The sequence below is a fragment of the Neodiprion fabricii genome, chromosome 2 (assembly GCF_021155785.1).
Source record: "Neodiprion fabricii isolate iyNeoFabr1 chromosome 2, iyNeoFabr1.1, whole genome shotgun sequence".
Classification (NCBI taxonomy): domain Eukaryota; kingdom Metazoa; phylum Arthropoda; class Insecta; order Hymenoptera; family Diprionidae; genus Neodiprion; species Neodiprion fabricii.
In genome coordinates this window covers 12,932,138-12,951,273 of record NC_060240.1, presented here as the reverse complement: position 1 = coordinate 12,951,273, position 19,136 = coordinate 12,932,138, and the positions used below count along the sequence as shown (strand labels likewise).

Below are 19,136 nucleotides of genomic sequence, written 5' to 3'. Positions count from 1 at the left end.
AGAGAAAAATTATTTATTTATTTAAATAATATTCCGAAAAAATGGATAAATAGGGAAAACACTGTATTTATTATTTACATAACTTGTCGGCTATTTTTTACTCTAGTTATATTGAAATAAGAACAGACACATATTTCATTCTAATAACAGTTGAAAATGAGATTACTGCGAAACCAGACTGTTGAAGTAGCATTGCTTGAAGTGCTGTTTCGTTAAAAATAGTGTCGAAGTATCACGTTAGGAATAAATAGAAATAAAATGCAATCAAAATATTAACCGTAGACTAAGCTATTTGAATAGTCTAGCACAGTGTCCGGTTTAACCCCACCTTGTAAAATCCCAGTTTTTTGCTAATATAATTGTAAAATAAATTAAAAAATTGTACATAAACCAACTATTGAATTGTACGTGACTTTAAATGTACCGAATTTTATTTAAAAATAACAAATTATCTGATTGTCCCTAAATCCTGTTCGAAATAATCGTTATAAAATTATTCAACAACTAAATTTCACAAATAATTTTGTGTTCCGTGACATGTGCTAAATATGATTCAAAACATCAGATTAAAATTTCGAGACATATTCTGAAGAAGAGACAGGTGAATAAATTTTATGAAATATATTTGAAAGGAAAAAAATGGATTGATCAAACTTTATGGTAATCCACAAGATTGACAGATTTATTCCCATGCGGTATAGGTTTGAACGCTACACATATGAATGTTTATACAGAACGAGGAATAATTGACAGCTGTTCTTTGTTCATATCACTTCGAAGTTGGACGAAAATTGATTTTTATGGTTTGTTTACCTCTCAAGAGTATATAATATACATGTATATGCTATATAAGCAGATCGCTATCGCGCGTTCAGCAGTTATCGATGCCCCACGTACTTATTAAAGGCGTCTAATGGAACAGCACTGTATCATAGGCCATCGGTAAACACTGCTATCGCTCTTTGATCGTGCAACTTGCCGAGGAAACTTTTAATCTGGCCCATAGTCTTGTGTACGAATACGCGTACGTGTAATATTCAAAAATGATAGCCGCTCGTAGGTGATCTCAAATACAATAAACATGAGGTTAAAAACTGTTTCCAACACAATCGTCAGACGGATTTCAAATACGGTGGAAAATCAACATGGCCGCTCCTAAGCCACTTGAACTTTTATTTCTGCTCAAAGATGGTTTCCGGCTCTTGTTACCTACCGAAAACTACTTCAAAATAAACAAAATTACGGCAAGAGTAGATCAAGCATCATTTTACAACTAGCCAATTTATAGAAATTGAGAACTTAAGGCCGAAACACCTATAGTTCACTCTTAATCAACCCCGTGTAAATGACGGGTTGAATACCACTGGCCAGCTTCGGGTACTTAAGCAGTTTTCTCCGAGCTCATAATCAGTTCTGAGCACGCGACCCTTGGCGTATAACAGGCAAGAGCAATTTGATACCCGGAGTAACAGCTCAGCAAATCTTTGGTGTGCGTAATAGACGTATCGTTTTTCATGCCCGCATTAAGTTTGACAGAATCATCGACGCGGTTTAATTCGTTTTTCTTTTTTTTTCGTTCAATAAATCCATGAAAGAAACAAATCAGTCAAGTGAGCAAATGATTAATCGACAGCCAAGAAACGAGAAATAACTTCATTGTCAAATTTTTACTGATAATAGACAGCGAATGGATGGCGAGGCGCGGCGGTAATGTGGAAAATATCGAATGGAGCTACAGGACAGGATTACCTCAAAATGCCGCATGGAAATCTGCAAAGCCGTCACTCGTTCAAATCGAGTGAGTTCTGTTTACGTTGGTCACCGTCTTTTATCCTTTGAGTTTCATTCGTTTCTTTAATGTAGTAAAAAAAAAATCACATTGGCATAAAAAAAAAAAAAAAATTATAGACGACTATTCCTTCAAAATAAACAGCGCTTCAGTTGTTATGCAATCGCCGCTCAAACTGTTCATTTTCCTTTGGCTAATTGTTTTCGAATTCATTGCGCATAATCGTATGTGTTGCAAAAATATTCGTCTAGGCAAGATTTCATTAATTGTTTTCTAGATTTTTCATTTACGTCGGTGTATAAATGAGTTTCGAAGAACGTGTCGAAATTTCTTGACAATCGACTAAGCAGTAACATCTACCTTGCTGAGAGTATGCACCGCGGCGATGTTACATGCACAGACCGACCCTGCACAAAATTGCACAATACGTTTATTATCCTATACGAAATCAACCTACGAGTATTCAAAGCGACTCAATAAAATCGTTCGTCGAATTACGAATACAACTTTTGAGTTATATTTTTTTTTTTCGAAAATAGTTCACACGTATGAAGTTTAGCCGTTGAAAATATTTTTTTATACATTCGCTTTAAACATGGTAATTTAGAGTAAAATAATATCGTGTAGCATAATTTTGTGTAGGATAATATGGTGTTGCATAATTTTGTGCGGGATACATAATATTGTGTTCGTTTCTTATGTGGAATAGTATTGAGTGGATATAATACTCTGTAGAACTGTTTCGTGTAGAACATTTTTGTGTAGTATCTTTGCGTACTCCAAAAAACAGAAATAATAAAACATAAATTTGTTCTATTCCCGCAACAGGATTTTTAATCTCTTACTATATCTATTTACAAAGTTCTCTCCTGCAATCTGGGAAACTAATTTCAACGATTTTTTGATAATCTGAACGTTGCTTTATACAAATGATTATCTTATTAAATAATGAAGTTTTTTTTTTTTTTTTTTTTGTTTTCGAGATAGAAAAAAATTATATATGCGAGTAACAAATCGTATTATATGGAATTGCGTATGTGGAATGATTACCGTTGATTGATCGACGAATTTATCAGTCCAATAGCCAGGTACTTTTTCTCTGCAATCTTTTACAGATTTGATTTTCTTGTTGGCAAATGTTCAGGGGTGTCCCCTGAATGTAGATCCAAGTTTGCGGGACGAGGGGGTTGAGCTTCAGTTACCACATTGAAAAATACGTTTTATGAAACATCTCGTGAACCGCGCGACATACAACAAAACTATAGGGATGATTTTCGCAGATAACAAAATTCTCTACAACTTTTCTTTGAATTTCCATTCTGTATAATCCATCGGATTTTAATTATAGCTCGCCAAATTTTTCTTAACATGGTTAATGCTAAATATATTAATACATATATACTAGTTAACGGTTGATGGAACAGAAAAAAATGGTGAAAAGCAAATTTGCATAGCATAAAATTTTCAATAAACTTTATTGTAAACTTATTTCCGTCTAATTTATAGTTCTAGAGCTATGACTTGGTAAACGTTGCGTCGCGTGAATTATCAGAGAAAATATTGCTCGTAGTACAATGAAAACATTTCGCAACACATAAAACGGCAAAAAGTGTTCAGGAAAATGATAATACTGTATAGTGAATCTATGAAAATCACAAATAGTGTGAAGAGCTACTAACAATTTATAGATCTTTCTTATTTGCATGGGAAGAACGTCTTATCGTTAAAATTTTTCAATGTAGCAAGATACAGTTGTTTGTACATTACGTTACATCATAAAAATTGATAATAATAATAATAATAATAATGAGAAGGAAAAGGTGGAGAAGGGGATAATAGATTTCAATAAACGCAAAGTATTTTTTTTAAATGAAAAACGTTATTTTCATAAAAAAATCTGACGCGTTATTTTACGTCGTTTATTAAACGGCGTTATAATCTCGTTACTATTGTGCGTCAAATCAGCATTTACAGTGTTATAGCTCAATTTTATAGAAAAAAACTTGAAATAAAGTCTGTTGAAAATTTCATGTTCTGCAATTTTCATCATCGCCATTTTTACTGTTTCATCAACCGTTCACTATATATTTAACGATAGCCGTGTTGAAAAAATTTTGACACGTTATAAAAAAAATACTTATGCACTATACAGAAAAAATTTTCGATTAAAAGTTGTGGAGAATTCTATTATCTACGAAAACAATTCGTATTGATTTTGTTCTACAATACACGGTTCACGAGATATTTCATAAAACGTATTTTCCAAGATGGCAGCTGAAATTCAACTTCCCCCCCCCCCATCCTTCACCAGCTTAAATTTACATTTAGGGGACACCGCCAAACATTTTTTATCAAGAAAATCAATTCTGTAGAAGATTGCAATATGAACCTACTTTTTTTACGCTGGCTTCCGGACTATATATGTGTTGATTGTTATTCGCAACAGAAAATATGCTCCGGCGCTGATTATAGGGGGATAGAGGCGTAGTTGTCAGTTTTGTAAATTTCACAGATACCTTATATGTTATACCCTTTTTATGTTTACCGACATATGAAGAGAACCGATGGCAGGTCTTCACTGAGTATTAGTAATAGGTTGGACGTATATATAACATAACAGAACTGTCGCGTTTCGTTAATCACACTCATCGTCAGTTGTAGATAGCCAAGTATAAGTGTCATGGAAGCAAATATTACACATGCAAATACATACAGCTCTGAGCATTACGCATATATATATATATATATATATAACAGAGTCTACCTTGTTTGTAATTTTTGTTTATTTTTCCTTCAGCGATTTATAATAACGTTCGTTGGATTTTTCTTTTTTTTTCTCGATTTTTCAGTACCAGACAGAACTGAAAACTCAAAACATTTTGAGCCTACAGAAAAATGCACCGACAATGAGTGCTCGCAATGTGCTCCATCTTTTTTTTTTTCTTTTCTTTGCTAATAAAGTTATTACTTATCGAGTGGTAACGCATACGTGTCTAGGAATGATTTTCACATTTCAAGGTCTTTCGGTGGAGATTTTTTTTTCGGAAGGGACGATTCGACAAAAGCTGACGCTATCGCCATCGATGGTGAGCTTACAACTTTTTTTTGCTTTTTATTAGTGCTGTGCGATTAATCGCACAGTATTACTTTCTACCCAGAATCTCATTTTGACCCAGGCATCCATTCAACCTCACGAATTTGCATCATAGGGTTCCAATTTCTGCTTTCACCTCCAGTTTTACCCCGTTTCGAATAATTTCTTCCAACTCTGTCTCGACCATTTCATAAGAGAAAAAAAAAATGTAATTCACAAAGAGAGTATCAGGCTTCCGCATAACGGATTCCGCTGAAACTTGCCGGAGTTTTTTTTTGGTCCTAAAAATGAAGCTTCTCATGCTCCGTTCTATCCAACGAGCCTTTCGTCACCGCCACACTTCATAAACCATACCATAAAATATCATTTTCGAGAAATTTATCAGGTGTTCGCAACTGTTCTAGACTGATCCAGCAGACTGGGATATATTAGTGAATCTTTCTCAGTCAACCATGAAAATTGAGATTCCATGCGATAACTCGCTATATTTGAACTTTGTTACTTTGCGAGGCCAACGGAATTGCGAACATCGTAAGCGGCGGTACTGAAAACGTATCTGCGGAGTTAAACGAGAGCATGACGATATTCTGACTGACAAAGAGTCCATAGCTTCGATTTGGGCTCGCTGGATCCCGCCTATAATAGACTTTAGGATTAACATTTGACAATATTGAATGAGATTCACTGTTTACTACTTCAATGTCTTCATTGAAAATACATGGAAACATCTGCTGACAATCACACACCATTAATTTTGGTACACAAATGGCTGAAACTTCTATCATAACGAATTATACATCACTTTGGTCACCACAGCCAGACGGACGCACGCTATGCATAAACAAAGCAAAGGAAACCGAGCATGGATTTATATTACATATCGCTTTATAAGAATATGGGTAGTATTGGTTGGTATGTCAATTAAATAACGCAATGAGACGAGAAGTTAATATGACAGTTTGCTTACATTTGCTTTGAAGTGCCTTAAAAAACTGCGATTTCGCCTTCACACTTATTACTGTTTAATAAAATACCCGAATGATTCCAAGCTTTAGCATAATTTTTCCATCTCCGAAGTTTAAACATCTCTCATGTCATCCTGGGCAATACATTCAGCAACTCATTTACCGTCCTATTCAATATTCTCAACAACGGCCTTCGAAATCCTGCGAATAAATACGCGGAATCGATTTTTCACTGAAACTATATTGACACTTACGTTATAACTACTTTCACAGCACATAAAATAAATTTATCTTTTTGATAAATACTTAAGAATTTTTTTAGTCATTTAACGCAATGGTTCGATGAAATTATGTATTTCTGCTGAGGTCCGTCTTTTAATCCGAGGATTATGCGTCATAGCTGAATATAGAAATTACCGAATGTGAGAAAATGCGAAATGACAATAATCTCACAATAATTCACAGGCGGCACTACGTTCTTTGTTTATTTATACATTTATGCGCTACTTTTATCACAAACGTTTTCTTTTACTATTGTTCACAGTAACACGCACTGATCTCTATATTGACAGTGATCAGCGATGACTGGTGATAACACGCCACAACTGCGGTGGCAGTAACAGGAAGAAGAAACGGAAAAAAACATCAGGCTGGTTATTTTATTGCCAATCCATGATTTTAGTGCGAAACCAAGAAAAATGTATCTACGTGCATGCGACCGTCAACATCGATATATGGATTGTAGAATGCTGTCTGCATAGATCTAGATCTGTTAAAACGTCAGCACACTATCGCTGGGTAGTTACAGTGCACCCTCCTAATAAGACCCCTACGAAACAAGAAGGGAAGCGGTTTTCCACGAATCGGAAGCCCTCCACTAGCCCTATTGAGAACGCGTACTTGTGTTAAAGCCAACACCCTCTTCGTGGCATATCGTCGCATACTGTCGCACAATTCCGCCAGGAAACGCACGTATGGCACTTTTAGTGAAACGCAGTAATAAGACCGTCAGGCGCAAAACGATCATTCCATTATAACTCTCACTTCTATGAGACTAAATGTTTCTTACGATTACTGTCGCAGCTGATCCCAATACTCAAAGGCAAATCGGTGAATCGTTCCATTTTTGAAGATTTCGGTTTAAAATTGATAGTAAAAAATTTTAATCAAGCCAAGTTGAATTCTTTTCGATTCTTGACAATCCGAAATGGTAATCGTGAGTAATCTTTGGTCTCATACAAGTGAGAGTTATAGCGGAATGAACGATTTATATCATTTTACGCCTAACGGGCTTATTACTACGTTACACTGAAAGCACCATAACGTATGTCGCCTGGTGACGATGTGCGACGATGTGCGACGATATGAGACGGTATGCGACGGTATTCCGCAACCAGGTGAGGCCGTTCCGATCCCGTGCTGTACCGTAACAGTGGGTGTTGTTGGCCTTTACGATTCTTTGATCAGGCATATCTGAACCAATGAAGATAGTGGAAATCAGGACTTTATTAGTTATTCTCGTACGTGATTTTTTGGCATTTGTAGTTTTTGTATTGAGGAGTAGCGTAACAAATATTTAATTGCAAAAGCGAACCTGAACCTCACCCTATCAAACCAACCCCACGTAAAACGATTTTAAAATGGCTTTTAAAGTATTATTGTTCATAAAAACGAATGCATTCACTCCAGAATTGGTTATGATGGAAGTTTCAGCCAATTGTATGTCAAAATGTATGATTTGTGATTATCAGCACGTATTTTTATATGGTTTCAATGAGGAAATTGAAGTAGTAAGCAATGAATCTCATTGAATATTGTCAAATGTTATTTCCGAAGTCTTGGCAGGACTTAGCGAGCTCAAATCAAAGCTATGAATGCTGTTTCAGTCAGAATATCATAGGCATGCATGAGCAGTCTATCGTTACGCTCTCGTTTAGCTCCGTAGATATGATTTCAATATCGCCGTTTACGATATTCGTCATTGCGTTGACCTCGCCGTTGGATGAAGAATATACAGACAGTTGCCATAATGGGTTTTGGTGTGACAACCGAAAATCGTTGTAAGCATGACAAGTTTGAAAAATTTCAGATTAAATATAATTACAATTGCCATTAAATATTATAAAAACTTTACACTCACCGTGCACAAATAGTAACATAGCTCTGTGTTATTGATTTACATGAAAATAGTTGATTATAATTATTCATTTTGTACTCTTATCGTATACAAATGGTTAAAAACTGAAAGCACGAATAATTATATAGCTAAATATTCAAGTAACACCGAAAAAAAGTCAATAATAAAATTAGATAATGGAGAAAAAATATCTTCCATGGCGGTTCAAAGTGGAAACCCGGTTCTGTAAATGCTGCGATATGAAAGATCGGGAAAAGTACACATACCTATTTTTATCTTTTAAGGGGGTCCTCTAGTTTCTCGGGTCGAAAAAATCGATTTTTTTTTTTTTTCATAAATCACATCTACAACATGTGTAGAAAATGTGTGCCAAAGGATTTTTCGATATTCGAAGTGGTTCACAAGTTACGGCCCTGGAACGGAGCAGGAGCGCGCGCCGGGCTGCTCCGAAAGCCGAGCGGCGCTGACCATTGTATTGATATCACTAAATCTAACTGCTACTTGAACCTTTTGTAAATCAGGCCCGAGTAAAGGGGAGCCGAGACCATTGACAGACGCTTTCGAATATTGACTAAGACGCCGTGAAGTTTTAGTTCAGTTTTGCTGTGGCAGTTGCGAAGCGTACTATATTTTCTCTTGCGAGTCGCACGTAGCTGATTTTTTGAAAATAATTTTCAAAATATTCAAGAAAGGAAGTAGAGACGCCCCGGCTCGTTACGATCGACCTAAAAAGTGAAAATTTGCAGGCAACCGACACACTTTTGAACAAGACAAGTCGTTTACATCGGCGTCAGCGACGAAACTTCGTCAAAATAAAAATTTTGAAGTGAACGTTGAACAGACTGTTTTGTATTGTATTTTGAATTTTGTGAGTGTATTTTCAACCATTTCTTCGGCTGTTATTTGTAAAGAGTGCAAAAGTACGGTGACTTTCCATCAACGTGATATACGAGGATTGGGCTTTAAAATTTCTATGGCGTGCAAGTGTGAGAAAGAAAAGAAATAGATTCATGCCCAAAAATCTGGACTTTTGCTCCGAAGCACCTCCATTCTGGGCCAAAAGTGGTTGAAATCGCCACGTTTCTCGCCGTCATAATCTTCAACGAAGGATTCGAAGCTATCCTGAAGACCTTGGAAACCATGGGAGTGAAAATCGGCCCACAAGCTAAAGGATATGTTCAACAGCGTGATAGCTCTCGGATCGACCGTTCAGAAAGGCGCACGAGCGATGTTGTAAAACAGGCCCGAATCGCGAAAAGAGAAGACAGAGCAGCTCTGCGTGATTTCGAAGAAGAAGAGCAAGGCCTATTGTATGGTCCAGGCATAGCAGATTGACGGTGAGATGGAATTTTTAGTATAAATCACATGCGCGAACTTTCAAACGCGTTTTTCTCGAAACACCATTTTTCGAAACGGTAACCACGATATTTCAGAAACTATTGCACCAATCTTGTTCAAATTTATACAGCATCTTTAATATGTTATAAGCCAGCGATTGAACTAGAATTATCATGATTGCTTCGATAGTTTTTTTCGTACGAGCGAAAAACCTAAGAAAAAATGAGTAAAAAATAGAATGTAATTTTCAAAAGTGTATAAAAATGTCAATTTTTGTAATTTAAAATTCACTCTAGTTCAATCGCTAGTCTTGAATATGAAGATTAAAATGCCGTTTGGTTTTTTGATTTCAGATAAGCAGAACAGCCGCAATCTTGGTTACCGTCAAGCACCTCGTCTACTTCATGTCTTCCTGTCGGCCACTATAGCTGCTATTCTATTATATATTTTGACTTTAAAAAATTTGTAAAGCTCATTTAAATGTTGATAAAGATTATGCAAAAACAATGAGATTGATTATTTCGATGCTTTGCCCGTAAAAAATTGTTGAAAAAGCCATAAAAAAACAGCCGAGAAACTAGAGGACCCCCTTAAATCAATCAAATACGATGATTTTCAAGCGAAATGTTGAATGACGGATTTTTTTTTTTAATGGGAGATAACTAACGGAGCTTTTTAAAATTTCGAGTATATTTTAACTCACATTTGGACAGTAGAAGAAAAATTTACCTATCATCAATTATCACAAAATGGCGAAGTTATTAGCTGGCCATTGAAGCGCCTCGCCGCTGGAATCTCGAATCGACAGGAAAGATGCAGTGCGTAATTTTTCGGAATTCATCAGGTATCATTTAATTAGTGAATTATTGCATGGAATATTAATTTTCATGGTCGACCGAGAGTTTCACTAATATATCCAAGTTAACTGGATCAATTCAGAGCAGTAGCGAAGGCCTGACAAATTCGTCGAAAACGGAATTTGATGGTAGCTTATGAAGTATAGCGAGCGTCAAAAGACCCATTACATTAAACGGAACATGAGACACTTCATTTTTAAGGCCAAAGAAACACTCCTGCAAGTTTGAGCAGAATCCGTGATCCGGAGGCCTGATACTTTCTTTGTCAGTTGGAAATTTGGCCAGAGCTCTGTCAAAGTATAGAGACAATAATTATGAACTTAAAAACGATATCATTAAGGAACTAGAATGGAATAAATGAGAATGATTTTCATCGCATTTATTTACGGTGAACTACAGTAATGCCACAGAATAAGTGGAGAGAAGACCAAAACCGATTCCATCTTGCGATTGGGCCCATTCTCTTGATGGCCCAATGTTTCGCCGTTTTACCTGTCTCTGGCGTTCGGTCTCCAGACTCTTCTGATTTAAAGTAAGTACAATCCGGCGGGTTATCGCATTATTTAATAAAAATACCTCCGCTCCGATAAATACACCAACTGCTGCAGAACCGCCCTCATTGTTTTGTTCAGATTCACCTGGAAAAGTCCTAAGATCTTATATTTCATCATTTCGTTCTCGGGTGCGATTATACTCACAGTCTGCAGCATCGTTCGAGTGTCGCATTCCGGGATAACAGCAACGAAGACAAGTAATTATATAATGACTTAATAATCGTCCATAGATTTGAGGAAGAAAGCTTTAATATTACACTCGGCTGAGAAATGTTGATGTAGTGGCGAAGTTTGACCGCTGCAATTGTTCAATAATAGCCAATATCGTCTTCTTTGGGGCTGCCTGCATTACAATGGCGTTATTTCTGAGACTCGCCACGCGGTGGCCATGTCTTATACGCTTCTGGGAAAAGGTGGAAAACGAAATGATCATTTATCCAACGCCATCGACGAGTATGCAACTGAAAACCAAACTTGCTCTCATGGCTGGTGTCACCATAACCATAGCCTTAGGTCAGTCACAATGAAACATTTAAATTTTGCAGCTATTGCAAACCAATCTCATATTACTATCTAATACTAAGAGTCGTTTTGATACAAGTATTTCGATCTTCATCAACTCGATAAGAAAAAAAAAGTCTAATCATTTGTATCGGGTCTTCTTTCTCTTTGTATTCATATTATTCAGTTACAATGATCAGCTGATCACTCAGTGCGATGCCATTTTGATCTATTCATGTACTTACAACTGATTCGTAGATTGTCATGTGACCTGAGAGATTTTCGTTTCAATCATTCTTGAATACAAAATGAACATCTGTTGGCATCTGTTCTATTGCGTTCAGAAAACGCTTTTGGCACGTGTTCCCAAATTTTTTCTATGCACCGTAATAACAAGTTTTACGCTTTAGTTGTGATTTGAACAACATTGTTAAAAATCGATGTGCACAATTACCGCTAAAACATCCAGCTTTGTTTCAAATTCGATGAATTGTAAATGATATTCGAGTTCTTCAACTGCTTTTTTTCCCCCCCTTTACCACGATTTAATGAAGCATTTATAGACATTTTTTCTCGCGAAGATGTTTCAATTCCACCTTTTTATAGTGCATACATAAGTATTCGTCATTCACCTTTCAGTCGAGCATGTGCTGTCGATTATTTCCGGTTATGCGAGTGCCTTAGAGTGCGCTGCTCTTCGAAAGGATACAGACATTGTTGCGACATATTTTCAGTCGCAATTTCCTCAGGTAGGTATGATAATTTATCTGATGATCTCGAATGATGAACTTGTGATTTTTCATTCTCTGCACCATTGTTTCTCACGTACTCGTTTCCATTTATCTGCGAAGGTCTTCGATTTGACGCCTTACAATTGGTGGAAGGGTGTTCTGGTCCAATGCTTAAACATTATCAGCACCTTTTCCTGGAATTTTATGGACCTTTTCCTGATGTTGGTAAGCTTCGCTTTGGCTTCTCGATTTCGCCAGATGAACCATCACCTTTATGCCACCAGAGGAAAGGTATTCTGATTACTTGAATAAATTCAGCGATATCCAGTATGAGTATTCTGTAATGAATTCTATGAAAGTGAATTGATCTATGAAATTCGCTAGAAAACAAGGCTAACCCCTTTGCGGTTGTTTCTATGAAATCACAACAGTAAATTGGTAGAATCCGCGCCAGTTCTTTATTTCTGCATCGAGTGAAAATGCGTTGGAGTGTTTTTGTTCAGAAGTGAGTATAGAATCGGGCTGGCAAGTTCTTTTGCGTTTAAAATACGTGGACTTCGAAATCTGGGAATATATATACGACAACGTCGAAATCGACCAGGGCACCCGTTTAACTAGCTATTCAATCAGTTGCGGTATTTTCTCATACTTACAAATTTACCATCTCAATTGTTGCCAAATAATTGGAACACCGGTATTGTTTAATTATAAAGGCAATGCCTGACTGGTGGTGGGCCGAGGCCAGAGAAAACTACAATCGTCTAGCCAATCTCACGCGGCGAGTCGACTCCAACATTTCCGACATCGTTCTGCTGTCATTTGCCACCAATCTTTATTTCATCTGTATCCAACTTCTGAATTCTCTCAAGTACGTCATAGTAATCAAAACGCCTTACTACACGTATTGACTAGTTGTAACTAATTTTCCCTCATAGACGACAAATATGCAGCGTTCACTTTGTCATCAGCCTGTAAATGGACGATTTTACCAATCTGCCAAGGTTTTCTTTGACAAACTAACAATAAGTTATGCATGCAGTAAAGGAAAAAGTGTACTGATGAATTGTTCCTAGTTTAAGACACGGTTTAGTAGTTTCAACGAGAATTTTTTCCTAGACCGAGGCACGGTACTTCGCAAACACTCTACACCAGCTTCTCCTTCGGTTTTCTACTCGCCAGGACCGCAGCTGTCTCTTTGTACGCTGCAGCCGTTAATGATGAGTCTCTTCGACCGTCTCCAATCCTCTACAGCGTTTCCACAACTAGTTACTCCATCGAGGTAAGCTTATTGATACTCTACTCTCTAAGAAGACACGAAGAGTCTTCGCTATAATTCACAAGCCGCAATCTGCGAATGCAAATCAGTCAGCGGCGAGCTAAATGTTGAAAAATATAAGCGACTGCGATTAATTTTGAAAAGAATAATCCACAGGTTCAGAGGTTTTTGACTCAAATTACCACGGACCGGATCGGTCTAACTGGCCTGAACTTCTTCGCGATCACGCGAGGGCTTATTCTGACAGTAAGTACTTCAGTAAGTATAATTCCAGGACATTCGTTTCACGGTTGGTAGAAAGACAGTTCTTGGTTCATTTATCGGGATTATTAAATCGAAAAGACGCCATCCGGTGGCAGTACATATCGTTAACCGACTGTGATAGTTACAATCGTATTTGATTATAAAAATGGTCTTTCGTAGCATATTTTAATAAAAACGACTCAGTGTCACAGAATGACAGTTGAACAGCTTACGCGATACTTCACTGTGCCTTTGTACTATTGAATTGTCCTGAAACGAACAGCTAATGAGTCGAATGGACGATATGTTGCCTAAAGTTTATTGCAGTTTTTGGGAATATTGCAGGTGGCTGGCACGATAGTCACCTACGAACTGGTGCTGGTTCAGTTCAATGCAATGCAGAACGCCAATTCAACGATCGTGAACATCACTGAAGCTTGCGAAGTCAAGTAGCTTCTTTTTTAAACCGTAGAATTGCTTTTACCTATCTCTCCACCGCAGTGTAGAGTTGGTATACATTTGTACCAAATCTGTATTTCAGCACTTCTACATACATGAAAAGAATTTTTCTCATTTACGTTACACTCTTTCTTGATTGGTCCTGATTTCCGAATGTTTGTAACAACTTCATTCCCTGCTATATGTATAGGCATGTACATATAATCTGTGATTAATTTGTATATTCACTTATCCGCCCAACGTTGAATGTATCACTAATTGTGGTGTATGTGTATAAGTAATTCGTGCTTTGCCAACTATAATTTTTTACTGCAAAATCTTAATTTCCTTATTTCTTTAATCTAATTAAGGTATACGAGCCAGTCTTAAGCCAGTGCCGCACATCCTTTCTAGAAACCATTCTATTCATCTACTACTTGGGGTACTGTAGAGACCCTTTAATCAGAGTCATGCCGCCGCATGACCTGTTTTTATTGGCTATTCGTATTCGATAACTAATGGCAGACTTTGATGGCTGAACCATTGAACAACCAAAAAGTGCGTGGACGTAAACATGCTCTAACCTACCCATTGGTCCTTCGTGCCTCTTGTCATCAGGGTGATTGCGATAATCTTTTTGTTCCAAACGTCATAGTTTGTTGTATGAAAATATGTTAGTACTCCATAGTGGGGTCTGGTTCAAAATGAATACGTCACATATTGTATATCACTCAATCGTTATTTGAAACTCAAGTTACGTTAGTTTCACTAAGCATTCATGTGACAACTATATCTCAGGATTATAATTCTATTTATTTGTAATATCACAAGAAACGTTTCATTTCATCTACTCCGGGGCTGGATGAGGATGGAGTTTTGAGCTGGTGAGGCTCCACCTCCTTTTATTTTTACTAGTTCGAGTCGCAATAATAATGCGTGATTAACGATAAGGGGATCAAGATTACGCAATTTCACTTTTCACATGTCCCACCATCCAAGAATGCTGATTAGTTGACTAAACTTTGCAAACGGATCAGAATGCCTCGGTGGTAGGAAACGTGACAAGCGAAATTACGTAATCTCGATCCTGGTGTACTTCCACATCTGTTTACGTCCACACTTATAGCACACGTGCGAAATTCGCTCGATATTCACACACTGTTCTTGTGACGCGACGAGTACGAATATGTGGAGTCGGAGCTCCTCCAACATCCGACCGCAGAGAAGATTCACCCTGTACATTTCATGCGCTGTCTTTTACGTCACACCGTTTTCAACTGTGATTCGAATAGTGCGCTAAACTTTTAATAACTAATGTCAGCGTGTTGGCACGACCTTACGGCACAATTCTTCCTGGTAAAAATTCTGGATTCGTGTATCGGTCTGGTCTCTATACGGACATATTCGAACCCTTACCTTTTTTTTCGGTCTACGTCTGGACCTATCCATAAACTTATTTATGCGTATAGGATTCGAATAGGTCCGGAAATAAATGTGACGGGAAACAAACACCGCATAGTATGCCGGATGTTTCCGCGTAGGCACGGATGCACCTATCCAACATCATCTACGGTTTTTGTTTCCGGTTTTTATTCCAGACCTATTCGAATCCTATGCGTATAGATAAATTTATGTATAGGTCGAGACGCAGACCGAATGAAGAGGATAGGATCAGAATAGAGATCCGAATAGCTCCCGATTCACCTGTCTGGCATTTTTTGCAGAGCACATCACGGACTTTGTTAAAAAAAGCTCTGATTAAAGTGATTTTATGGTAGTTAAATTCTGAAACCACCATCTTGTGGCGGAGCATTTTTCACCTCTCTGTTACTCTGGATCAATTCAATATCACAAAATAAGAATCCAACAGCTTACACGCAAAAAAAATATTATGCAGATTTTATATCTCCTGTAGTGAATATATAAACAACATTTTTTTGGAGTCGAATCTACATCAATTGTGGTAAATCTACCCATGCATATTGTAACTCTTACCATTGATTTCGTAACTCTTATTATCGGAATTGTAAATCTTGCCACAATTGCTGAAGATTTAACTCCAAAAAAAATGCTTTCCATATATTCACCACAGGATATGTAAAATCTACGAGATTTTTCTTTCCACGCACGGTGTTTCCTGTGCCTTACAGTAAAATCAATTCAAAACGATCAGCTGATCATTCCAATGCACAGGTTAAGGATCCTTCTAATAATATCTATATACTCTTTTTCCCTCTAATACCCAATGCATCGCCTCAATCTAACTTACTCTTCGTTAAGTTAAACATCAATGCAAAATTTAATTGTTAAGTATGACATACCTATGGTGTATGCAGGCATGTGTAAACAGAGGAAAATTTCTGTACTTCTACCCAAATAAATCAATTCTGCTTCAACAATTAAACAGAGCCTACTCTCTCTTTTAAACATTTTATACAGGTACTTCTATTTTGAGGTTACTTTACTTCCACTTCCTTCTATCAAGCACCGGCATCATCGTTTTAGACATAAAAATTGATTTAAAACGTATCTGGATTGATTTAGAGCTGTAATAACTTGAATGTGAAGCAATTTGTGTGTAGAATTGCGTCGTTCTGCTGTTATAGAGCGAATTTATCATCCTGGTACAAACTTGTGGTGTTGGGAATTTGGTATCTTCCACTGATAGTCGTTTATAGGTGTGTAGATTCAACCTGTGTACTACATGTTCGGTGTTCCCTTACATTTAACCCGTTCACATTTTGAGTGAATTCATTTCTTTTTTTGTTACAGTCCTTCAACCTGGATCTTTTGTAAATCTAACATCTAACCATTTTGCAGTGCGTTTATAGGATCACAACAAATTTTTATTCCAGCGAAAATATATACCTATAATGGTATAGTTGAATGTATTATCCGTCATATAGCATTAAATAATATTTATTGTATTAGTCATAAAAATTAAAATTTACACACCTTATAATTACGGTAATTTTGAATCGTTCTTACAGAATACATTTTTTTGTTTACGATCAATGATTACTACGTCAAGTCAATTGTAATATTTCACAATACAGTGGATAGCGTACAGGCTACGTATCTATTCATTTCTATAAATAATAACAATAATAGTAGTAGTAGTAGTAGTAGTAGTAGTACTAATAATAATAATGATAATAAAGGCAGTAATAATAATACATGTTGATTTTGGTGATGCTCCGTCTGTGTCCGCGTAAATATTGGCTCTTTAAAAAATAATGCTATTATACTATGTTCAATTGCTCGGCTTACAATATACATACATGTTATAAGATATTCTGCTGGCCTAGGTAAATTCTATAGCTACCGATATTTCATGCCCTAAAGGCTATAAACAATTGTTTCCCATGATTATACATACGTATATTCAATATTGTTGAAATTCAAAATATCGAAGGATTCAATCTCAAGCGGCACAATGTTGAAATGAACAAATAAACTTTGTGTTTTCTCGTTTATTTCACTCTTTCCCAACTTGATGTAACAAAAGGTAAGTTCAACTGCTTACACAGAGTTTTGTACCTCCTCATATTTCCACTATTTAGCTGAAACCGAGGCTAAATTTATCAGCCGATTAGTCGGCCTGGCACCATATTCTTCTACGACACGACTGAATCCAAATAAAAATATTGTTCGGTTATCGGTGAAATACAAGATAGTCATTTTCTCCGATTAAATCATTACACATTTCTTTTAACCCTAATAGGTCTAACCTCAGTAGAATCGCATAACGGTTACATAGGGTAAAACTCACCCCAGCTCCAAAAAGTGATATCCTGCTTCGACAATGAGTTCTAAAAATCTAAAAAAATATCTAGTCATTGATAAAGGATCGTAGAAAAAGCTCTCATAGTTTTCCTAACCAAAATTGGTTGTTTAAATATTGTAAAACATCGTCAAAGTTAAGGTAAAATGGAAAAAAAGCACACAATTTTTTTACAGAATTTATTTGGTGCAAAAAAACTATGAAAGTCTATTCCTGAACTCTGTGAGAAGTTTGGAAAATGTCTGGTGTGAAATTCGTCCCCAGTGGCCGATTAGGGTTAAAAACAAATTATTAATACATTTTTGTCACGTATAACCATGAGAAACAATCTATATTCTAGAGAAAAAATGTCTACAGCATTGCCTAACATTCTAAAATTTAGTTTCAAAATTTTCAGCGCTCTTTATGATCAGTAATCATGCAACGAAAACGAGACCGTCCAACTTATATACTATAATATTCTTTATACATTGAAGATCCTTAAGTGAGAGTTCGGTCACCTGACCATTTACGTTCGTGTTATTTTGATTGCAACAAAGCCACAAAAATCAATGAATGCTTTGAGAATTTGTACAAAATTTCATTTGTACAGATCACGAAAAAAAAACTCGAAATTTTAATTAGTGTAGCATTCGGCTTTGGAACACAAAGTTTTAGGCTTAAACGTGTTCTAAATCTGACTTCACCATTTACACCATGAACGCAGTTTAATTTTGGATCCTATAAATTTGCAACTACTTTACATTCAATATTGCTAATCAATTCTCTATACATAATATATAGCGAATGAATATATGTGCTCAATAATATTCGATCGTGTTTCGTTATAATAATGTGTTTGAATACATATTATGCAATAATTCGTGTTGACAAATTTCATTAGTACGGATTTTAAAAATATCCAAACTTCTCAAAATATATATATATATACATACACATAAACTGAGAATCTAGTTAGGGTAAAAACAGGTTAATCGACGATTACATATACATATGTGAGTGTATATAAGTATTTATATACTAAAATTTATGGTAGAAATGGACACTATCTTAATCATGGGATGGAATAGGGCTTCAACAGCTGCCAATGCTAAATGCGTTGTCGTGCAAGAAGCTCAAATCTGTTAATTGCGACCCCGGTGGTTTTCACTGAAAAGTATTCAAAACCCGCTTGAAACCGATCAGATTTCAAGTATTTCATAATTTATTTTTGAATGAAATTGAGGAATTACACATTATTCGAACTTCCAATGGCTCGGGAAAACAATTCAGAAAAAACAAGTACACACCAGTGGACGCACAAGCGATTAAATAAAAAAAACATACGGAGATCTCAACAATTCTTTCTACCAAATAATTGTCTGACAGACAGAAAATCCCTCTACGTATCCCAAGATGTACTCACCAATCGATTTTATTCCTACGCCAC

The 19,136-nt window shown here is 36.4% G+C and overlaps 1 protein-coding gene across 1 annotated transcript; it reads left to right on the top strand.

Annotated features, from left to right (window-relative positions):
• Window positions 1–1,327: 1,327 nt before the first annotated feature.
• LOC124175693 (gustatory receptor for sugar taste 64f-like) lies at window positions 1,328–16,445 on the top strand. Its single transcript, XM_046556103.1, has 11 exons — window positions 1,328–1,798; window positions 4,808–4,875; window positions 10,580–10,712; window positions 10,813–10,931; window positions 11,053–11,247; window positions 11,875–11,984; window positions 12,087–12,257; window positions 12,680–12,834; window positions 13,083–13,245; window positions 13,399–13,488; window positions 13,831–16,445. The coding sequence occupies exons 1-11, from the start codon at window positions 1,692–1,694 to the stop codon at window positions 13,936–13,938; spliced, it is 1,419 nt and encodes a 472-aa protein (XP_046412059.1). The 5' UTR covers window positions 1,328–1,691; the 3' UTR covers window positions 13,939–16,445.
• Window positions 16,446–19,136: the final 2,691 nt, after the last annotated feature.

What these genes read in the sequence shown, in the direction of transcription:
- LOC124175693 (XM_046556103.1), top strand. Translation starts at nt 1,692, where the DNA reads ATGGCGAGGCGCGGCGGTAATGTGGAAAATATCGAATGGAGCTACAGG. An exon ending in CCAGACTCTTCTGATTTAAA is followed by an intron (nt 10,713 to 10,812) that starts GTAAGTACAATC and finishes TGTTTTGTTCAG; the next exon opens with ATTCACCTGGAAAAGTCCTA. An exon ending in TTCAGTCGCAATTTCCTCAG is followed by an intron (nt 11,985 to 12,086) that starts GTAGGTATGATA and finishes TTATCTGCGAAG; the next exon opens with GTCTTCGATTTGACGCCTTA.